General features: G+C 38.8%; 2 protein-coding genes across 2 annotated transcripts; both read left to right on the top strand.

The window, feature by feature from the left end:
* The first annotated feature begins 405 nt into the window (after positions 1-405).
* On the top strand, positions 406-2,454 carry LOC108776927 (uncharacterized). Its single transcript, XM_018543682.1, has one exon. The coding sequence runs from the start codon at positions 406-408 to the stop codon at positions 2,452-2,454; it is 2,049 nt and encodes a 682-aa protein (XP_018399184.1).
* Positions 2,455-2,540: 86 nt separating this feature from the next.
* On the top strand, positions 2,541-3,626 carry LOC108776926 (uncharacterized). Its single transcript, XM_018543681.1, has one exon. The coding sequence runs from the start codon at positions 2,541-2,543 to the stop codon at positions 3,624-3,626; it is 1,086 nt and encodes a 361-aa protein (XP_018399183.1).
* Positions 3,627-9,849: the final 6,223 nt, after the last annotated feature.

The raw sequence follows: 9,849 nt of genomic DNA, 5'->3' as shown, positions 1-9,849 counted from the left end.
AATCTGTCGTGTGTTTTATGTAAAAATAATCATCAATTGTACCATTGCGAAAAGTTTATTAAGTTATCGGTTGATGAAAGAATAAAAACAGTCAAAAAGGCGCATCTTTGTATCAATTGTTTGCGATCGTCGTCACATCAAGCAAAGGTCTGCAATTCGAGCGTTTGTCGTAAATGCAATAAAAAGCATAATACCTTACTACATTTATCTACTAATGATAACTCAGATAAGAGTTCCGCGTCTCAAGTAGAGTCCTTTCAAGAAAATAATGCATTACCTATTTCGACACAATGTGTAGCAAGTAATCGTGCATCTAGTATTTTATTATCCACAGCGGTAATTCATGTATATGATATAAATAAACAAGTGCATTCATGTCGAGTTTTGCTTGATAGTGGATCTCAGATGAATTTTGTAACACAAGAGTTTGTTAATCGATTGCAGTTAACCGAAAAGAACCTTGAGATTTCCATAGCTGGTGTAATGCAAGGAATTGTGCATGCAACCAAAGTTGTCAATTTATGTATTAAGTCACGTTTCAATAACTTCCAAGAAAATATAGAGTGTGTAGTGTTACCAAAGATTACTCAACACTTACCGCAACAATCGGTTTCAATTCAAGATTTGACTATACCAAAGAATATAAAATTAGCAGATCCTAATTTCCACATATCAGCAGGCATCGATATGCTGATTGGTGCTGAAGTATTTTGGAGAGTTATTTGCGCTGGTCAGATTAAAAATTCAAGATCTCATCCAATCATTCAAAAAACGCATTTTGGTTGGGTAATCTCAGGTAGCATGTCAAACGTTATTGCTAGGCCAAGATCAATAGTAAATTTTCATGCAAGCGAATTCGATGAGTTAAACCAGAGTCTGAAAAGATTTTGGGAGGTGGAGCATATCTCCAACCCTCAATACAGTAAGGAAGAGCAAGCCTGCAACGAGTTATTTCTTGAAGGAGTAAATCGCAGCGTTGAGGGACGTTATATCGTAAGGTTACCGGTCAAACCGAACATTCTAAACAAGTTGGGTGAATCTCGCGAAACTGCAATGCGACGTTTCAAGAAGTTAGAAGCGCGCTTGATAACGCAACCATCAGATTTATACGAAGAGTATAAGAGATTTATGGCAGAGTACCAGGCATTAGGGCATATGCGAGAAATAAGCGATGAGCAAGTAGCCCGCACAAGCGGTCCCTCATTTTACTTGCCACATCATGCAGTAAGGAATGAAACAAGTTTAACAACGCGGGTCAGAGTTGTTTTCGATGGCTCCTGCAAGAGCAGCACAGGTATTTCACTAAATGACGCATTAATGATTGGTCCAACGCAACAAGAAGATTTATTTTCCATTATGACTAGATTTCGAACTTTCAAGATTGCAATCACTGCGGATATAACCAAGATGTACCGCCAGGTATTAATTGATCCAAATCAGACGGCTTTACAACGCATCATATGGAGAAGTAGCAATTCTCTACCATTAACGACATTCGAATTAATGACAGTAACTTATGGTACATCTTCTGCATCTTTCCTAGCCATTCGAACCATAAGAAGGCTCGCGGAAGATTATTCGACACAATATCCATTAGCTTCAAAAGTTCTTTTACGTGATTTTTATGTCGATGACCTCATATCAGGAGCTGACACAGTGGAAGAGGCATCACAGCTTAAGAACGAATTAACTCAACTCTTATACGAAGGAAAGTTTGAATTAAGGAAATGGTCATCCAATGAGCCATCTCTCAGAGATGAATATTCCGGTAATAGCATTCGGGAATTCAATTTAGCGACAGACAAAAATACAGAAACGAGGGCGCTGGGTCTGATATGGAATTGTTCCTCAGATTCTTTTAAGGTCGCTAGCGTTGGTCATCTTCCCCCTTTGCAAAAACTTACAAAAAGAAGAATTCTGTCACGCGCAGCATTAACTTTTGACCCTCTGGGACTTATAGGACCAGTAACAGTGGTAGCAAAAATTATGATCCAAGATCTGTGGAGACTCAACACTGGTTGGGACGAATCAGTACCATTAGCGTGTTATACAAAATGGAAACAGTATGAACGCGAATTATCCATTTTAAGAGACATTAATATCTCGAGATTAGTCGTATCGAGTGAACAACATACTTCATTGGAAATCCATGGATTCTCAGACGCAAGCGAAAACGCCTATGGAGCGTGCATTTATTTACGATCTACATTAGCTGACGGAAGGCACATTACAAAATTACTTTGTTCTAAATCTAGAGTGGCACCGTTGAAGAGCATATCACTACCACGTTTGGAGTTATGCGCAGCATTGCTATTAGCACAGTTGTTAAAAAAGGTAACAGACAGTCTGCCGTGTCAAATAGACGAATTCGGTTGTGGACAGACTCCACCATTGTTCTATCTTGGATTCAATCCTGCAGCAGATCATGGACGCCGTTTGTTTCAAATCGTGTAGGAGAGATACAGCAGTTAACACCAATTCACTATTGGCACCACATAAGAAGCCAAGACAATCCTGCCGATCCCCTATCTAGAGGCGTTATGCCTAGTGATATAATGAACTTGCAAATTTGGTGGGCGGGACCCCCTTGGTTGAGTCAAGACAAGGATAGTTGGCCTAAAGGTCAGCATATTAATCATTCCGAGGATATTCCTGAGAGAAGATCAAAAGCTATCGTTGCAGTAGCAGCATCTCAAGATTTAGACATTTTCGAGAGATATTCCACATTCACTAAGCTTATCCGAGTCGTTGCATACATGGTGAGGTTTGCAGAAAAGACAAGAAAAAAGGACTCTGCAGAAATTTCGCAAGTGCCACAGCGAAAAGATAGCAACAATATTCGATCCATTACGTCAAATGAGCAGCATCAAGTGATTATGCGTCTAGTAAAGATAATTCAGAGAGTTCATTTTACAGAGGAGCTTAAGTCATTAAACAGACTAGGTCTCGTAGATAAAAAAAGTCATATATTAAAACTAAGTCCATTTGTGGATGAATCAGGAATCTTAAGAGTGGGAGGACGTCTTAAAGCAGCAAGTATTCCGTTCTCAGCAAAATATCCTATATTACTCCCAGGGCATCATGCATTTTCGCAATTAATTGTAATGCATGAACATGTAAAGCACTTTCACGCGGGAGCACAAGCTACGTTGGCCGCGGTGAGACAAGGCTATTGGCTCATTTCAGCAAGAAATGTCGTTCGAAGTATAGTCCGAAGGTGCGTGGTTTGTTTTCGAAGCAATCCAGTCCCAGCATCTGCAATTATGGGAAATCTTCCACAGTCACGTGTAAACATACCGACCAGAGCATTTGAAAAGTGTGGAATCGATTATGCCGGTCCATTCTATCACAAAGAAGGTACTAGAAGAACCACTCAATTAAGAAAATGTTACATCGCAATTTTTGTATGCATGGCAACTAAGGCCATACATATAGAGTTGGCAGTTGACTTATCCACGAAAGCATTTTTGAACGTGTTTAAACGCTTCATAGCAAGAAGAGGTTGTCCTTTAGAAGTATTCTCCGATAACGGTCTTAACTTCGTGGGAGCACAACGTGAGCGAACTAACGCAGGTCCTTCAGGATCAAGCAGCGCAAGGAAAAATTATAGAATATGCAGCATGTAAGGGAATTAAATGGCATTTTATTCCGCCCAACGCTCCGCATCAAGGTGGAATATGGGAAGCGGCCGTTAAATCCACCAAAACTCATTTAGTTAAAATGACTAGAGAAGCACACTTAAGATGGGAAGAATTAGAAACTCTCCTCATTCAATGCGAGGCCATTTTAAATTCTCGTCCTATCACTCCGATATCATCAGATCCTTGTGATCTCACGTTCTTGACACCTGGGCATTTTTTAATAGGCACTCCTCTTACAGCTTGCCCTGAAGAGGCGCTAGAATGCATTGCAACAAACAGGCTTTCTAGATGGCAGCATGTCCAGCAAATTAAGCAGCAGTTTTGGGTTTGGCGTGCCAAACGGGATGCCTGTGCCAATGTCCGGATGTTCCATGTGCCAATTCGTATACCTTTTTGATAGCTAAGGTTCATTTCCGTTGTATCCGTCCGATATCCGAGGCTCGTATTCGTTTCTCGAATCAGCTTGTTTCGGGTTTGCGGGTGATTGGCCCACAGAATCCTATCCAGCCGTCAGAGTTATACTGACTGTCGGTCGGCCGGAGCAACCGGTGATGGCCGTTTTTGTTATTATTTTTATTTAGGAATTCTAGCTGGATTTGAACTCGGGATCTTTGGCATGGGAGGCAAATACTTTGCCAGTGCGCTACGGCCACCACACGGTTGGATACCACTCTGTTTTAAATAATTTAAAGTCAAATTGTTAATATATTAATATACACATATGTTCCTACAAAAAACTATTTAAAAATGAAGAGCTAAGTACCAGTTATGTAATTAATTCTTTAAAGAATTAAACGTTCTTCATAACTTTTATTTAAAAAAAATTAAATTATAAGGATAACACCAAGTAGGTTTTTAAATTCTAAACAGCAAATATGATTAGTCAATTCCGATTAAGTAATTATGAGGTTGGTGTAATTCTACTAAACATAAAAGAAGATAACATCACGTAGGTTTTTATAAAAAATTAACCTTGGCATACATATGTGGTATTCAAGTACATGTTCGTGTTAGTATTAGTCAAATCAGACGTAAAGTTGGGAACTGTTGGGTATTCGGAAGAGACGTTACGTTGAAATTCCTTGTGCTACTTTTCTACTGCTTCCCCTCGCTAATGATTGCGATAATCTGGCTTCTTAACACCTTTTCCTTTGGATGAAAATCGCAAGTCGTTATTGCAGTTCAAAGTTTTATCGGTGGGTCATCCGGATCGCAGGAATGGTGCTGTGCTTGCTGTACTTGACAATAGGAATTTCTGTGCGTCAGTCTTCAATCTTCTACCTCAATGTCTTTACTGAAAATTGTGAGGTTTTCTTTATTCAGACTTCTTCCGACAATATGTTCCTTCGTTGATTGATCTTTACTTGGAGATGATTCCAAAGCAAGATTGTTTTAAGCCGTGATCTTCTAAACAGTTATGAGTACCGCTGCCACCAATTGTTATGAGCACAGAACGCCGTAATAATGAGAAAAAGGTTCGACAACTGTCTTTTGACCAAACTTTATTCAACGAGATTACAGGCAAGCATTCAGACTAGCGAGCTAAGGATGATGTCCAGAGTACGACTTACGAGTATAGACTAAGTATAGATCTGAACTAGAAAGGATCTTTATCTTAACTAAAGAGGTGGAGTCCCGGAATGTTTCTAATCAATAACATTACATCTTCAAGTACCAAAAATGTGCGTGATGTGGACAAAGAAAATTAAGATACGTGAGCATTGATAACTCAGGAATCGGTTTACAGATGGGTCATAAAATAAATTCGTTAGACACGTACCTCTTTTTACCTATAATTCTAAAAACATCGTAAAACTGAATATTCAAAAGAGGTTTTCAAAAGGGAAATATTCAAAAAGGTAAAATAAAAGGAAAATGAAAAGACAAAAAGGAAAGGAACGCAATTGGTGAAAGTAATAAAATAAATGTCAGGAAACAAGATTAATAGTCCTTTATATTATTTATCATTATATTTACACATATTAATAATTCTATACATGAAGTTCCAAGTTTTATAAAAAATAGTTTTGATTTGATTAAAAAATTAAAAAATGTCAAACTTGATTCGAATTCATTTCTGATTTCATTGGACGTGGTTTCCGCTAACATACCTATAAATTTGGCATCTATAGTATTGTTAAGAGATGGGATTTAATATCTGAAAACACTAAAATTCCACTTGAAGAATTTATGATAGCTTTCAGATTAGTTTTGAATTCTACTGTTTTTATGTTTAACAACAAATATTACAAACAAATATTTGCAATTCCAATGGGATATCCATTATCACCAGCAGTTGTAGATATGGTTATACAAGATTTTAAAGAAACTGTAATTGAATTAATACCTTTTCGTCCATTATTTTATTACCGTTATGTTGATGACATTATTTTGGCAGTTCCATCTGAGAGCATTAATGACACTTTATATGTTTTTAATTCTTTACATACCAGATTACAGTTCACTATAGAAATTGATAACGAAGGAAAAATAAGTTTTTTAGATACACTGATAATTGTGAAAGAAGATGGTGTTACGTCCAAGCCTCAGGACATTTTTTTTATTTCATAGGAAATTCTGGGTTAAGGAGGTTTCGAAAGAATGTAATCGCGATACTACTCTCTCGAGGTCGTCGCCTTACGGTGCGACCCAAGAGACAGTCGGACGTATTTAAAAAAGGGCACGGAATTAGGTCAGTGTGCCATACGGCTCACTATAACACTTATTCCGAACCCGTTGGTCCTTTAAATTTAGGCCAAGGAACTCAATTCTTATAGCCTGGGATATGGACCGAGTGCGATCTCGAGGAGAACAGTTGAAAATGCGGGGAAGGTTTTTTTTAAATGAATTTATACTCTTTAATGAAAAAAATCATTATTTAAATGTTATTCAAACAATAATTGAATAAAGGCCGAATGACGGTCAAGCAAGATTTAGGTTGCTACAGTAATGTGTGAATTTTATTTACCACATATGTAGCCTTCTTTAATCGCGCACCGAAATATTTTCAGTCTTTTACAAACGCAACTCTAAATAACTACCGTAGTAATATCACTAGTTAAATTGACACGCAATCTAACAATATTTGATGCTTATAGCATCTTATTGGATCTTAATAATATGTTGAAAGACATATATTAACTTTTAATGATTTGTTATTAATTAATGTAAATTAAATTAATAATAAATCAAATTCTGTGAAAAATAAGATTGCGAAGAATATAAGACTCATCAGTAAGGTAATTGTAATGGAAACCTACCTTAGACGCCTGGGGGAGATATTAGAAAGAAGTTCTATATAAACAGATACTTATGTATCTTAGCACTTGCGAGAGAAGCAAGCGTAACTATAGACCTCTGTAGGCTGGTCGACGTAGTGATATTCTTCAAAATGCTCCCGTTTTTAAGAAATTAATAACGTATTTTGCAGGCATGTTGTTTCGAAACGTTTGCCTATATTTGTTTATTTATCTTTTTGTTATTTCGTTATATCATATGTCATTAAATTCTTATGGTTTAAATTGAAACTTTACTTTTATTATTTATAATATTTAATTTATGGCTCGTAGTCCTGTTATTGTCGATGTTTTTTTTAATTTGATTACATTGAAAATGTTCCAATCGGAATCGAAACGTTTATATTATGGGTGTGTTCCAAAATTGACTGCCAATACTGAAAATCTATAGTTTATGTTACGAGCACTATAGGTTTTCAGTACTGACAATCAATTTTGGAATACACACTATGTATGATTGTTTGAATTAAATGGTTCGTTAATTTACTTGGCTCTTTGCCCTCTTTACATTTAAATTATTTTATATAATTTTTAAAAATAAAGGTTTCAAATAAAATTATTTTAAATACTTCCGACTGCTTACTGCTATGATTTAAACCATTCGATTGTCATGAAACATTTCGACTGCACGCGGAGCGGTGAGGGGGACAGTGCAACCTTTGGTTAATTTTCGAATCGTTTTCGTCTAGCTTTCGCTGTCCCCCTCACAACACCGCACCACGTATAATATATTACCACGAAGAGTGTAAAACTGTTTTACATTTATTTAATAATTTTATAATGTGTGGTCGCGTTAACGAATATAAAAAAATTAATGTTGTTTTAAAATTGACGCGTTAATACTATCACCATACAAACTTACCTTTTTAAAAAAAAGGTAGAAAAAAGCGCTAAGAGTGGGTGTTGATGGTAAAAAAAACCATGTAACGACCTAACTTTTGAATGCGCGGATGCAGCTCGTCGGATTAGTCGTCGCAGGATTCAAAAGAGGTTCGATCGGTGGGAGAGTGCAAGTAAAATCTCAGATGTACGACTATTACAATGAAGCGTTGATTTATTATGTGAGGAATGAAAAGTGTTTCTATATACAATGTTGTGTCTGAAATGAGGTGTGTATAGACTGTGTGTATGACGGTGTGTAACCGAGATTGCGGCGGATTCCTTATAAGCTAGGTGTGTGTGTATATTTACAATGATGCACACGGTGCGGTAGCTGTTTCGGAAGCCGGCGTGTGCGTGTGCGTGTGTGTGCGTGTATGACGGCCTTCGGCGCCGGTGTGTTTGTGTTGCCTATGCTGGAGATATCTTTCTTCGCGACGCGAGCTAAGCCGGGCCGTTTAAAGGCCGGCTCGTATTTACTTGGTTTTTCCAATATCATCTACCGAGACGGTTCGCGTTTCGCGATCAGCTGATGTTCGCAAAATCTGTGTGCGACGGTATCGCGGATGTTATATGCCCGCGGATGGTCGCGGCTTAAATCGGTGCACGCGTACGACGACCCACGACCGAGAACACTCCACCCCGGGCTACTGTGGGTCAACCGCAGCGGCAGAGTATGCAGATATTAGTGACTCGAGTTGACGACCGAGAACTCTCGGTGGAGGCAGAGTACCCTCTACCCCGGGCGTCAACTCGGAGTCCGTACCGTGTACCGGGTCGGCTGTCGGGAACTCCCGACGGAGATAGAGTACGCTCTATCCCTGTTTTGCGCCTAGCGGTACTGGAAGGAAGGCTTATATCGTGCTTTGTCGAGAACACTCGACCGTGCTAGAGTACGCTCTGGCTCGTTGTCTGCAGATAAGCTTTCTGGGATTTCGGAGATGGTTTTCGTGCCGGAGCAGGAGACGGAATGTCCTCATTTTCTCGTGAGCGCGACGTTTTATTTTACAACATTTGTCGCGCTCGTATCGTTTCGACTCGCCTCGCGTTTTCCCGTCGCTTCGCCGTTTTGCGGCGTTTGACAGTGTCGCGTGGTGGGGAACTCCGCGCGTTGAGCGAGTTCGGCGGGACTCGGCGGTCCTCGGTAACTCGGTTGCTGTTGCGTACCTGCGAATTGTTTTCTTTCTTTGTCGGGCGCTATGCGCCCTCATCGCTACACCGCGTGGCGATGCAGCGGCGTCCGGCTGGTTATTAATGCCAGGGACGATGGGGGATGCATCGTCAAAACCATTTGGGCCAGTTTCACCAACGCCAATTACTTAATCGACTGTGAAACTGACCAATCACATTTGCTGTTTAGTAGAACCATCTTTAAAAACCTACATGATATTATCCTTACTTACTTAATTCTAATGACATGTATCATTTGTATAAAAGATTTGATAACAATAGTCGACGCCAAGTTATTCTACCTTATTACTTACTTAATTTTAATGACATTTATCATTTGTATAAAAGATTTGATATCAATAGTCGGCGCCAAGTTATTCTACCTTAACCTACGTGATATTATCCTTATTTACTTAATTCTAATGACAAGTATCATTTGTAACCATCCTTACACTTATTTAATTCTAATGACATGTATCATTTGTATGTATTGTAACCGTACTTTTGAGTGTCGGCACAACTTCGTCGCGTCCTCCAAAAGAAATCTATTTATGCGAAAGCTCTTCGTTAGAATACAAAATACTTAAAGGAGCGATAGTGCGGTTCTTCATTAATTCTTTCGTGATTCGAGAATTTACAGTAGTTGACAAGTTACTTTACTCAGCAAAGATCTTAATCGCTATCAAAAATTCGTTGGGCGCCAGGCACGAGAGAGCGTGCCACTCTTCGCACAAATCGTTAGATAAATTGCTCGGACAAGAAATTAAAGATTACGCGGATTCTCGCGACGGAACTAAACAACTAGCTCAGCCAACGGAATTGGCAGAGGGGAGTGGTTCGCGGTTAGCGGGGAAATTGTCGGA

Source organism: Cyphomyrmex costatus, unplaced genomic scaffold (assembly GCF_001594065.2).
Source record: "Cyphomyrmex costatus isolate MS0001 unplaced genomic scaffold, Ccosl1.0 scaffold396, whole genome shotgun sequence".
Taxonomy (NCBI): Eukaryota; Metazoa; Arthropoda; class Insecta; order Hymenoptera; family Formicidae; genus Cyphomyrmex; species Cyphomyrmex costatus.
This window is presented reverse-complemented; position numbering and strand designations above follow the sequence as displayed.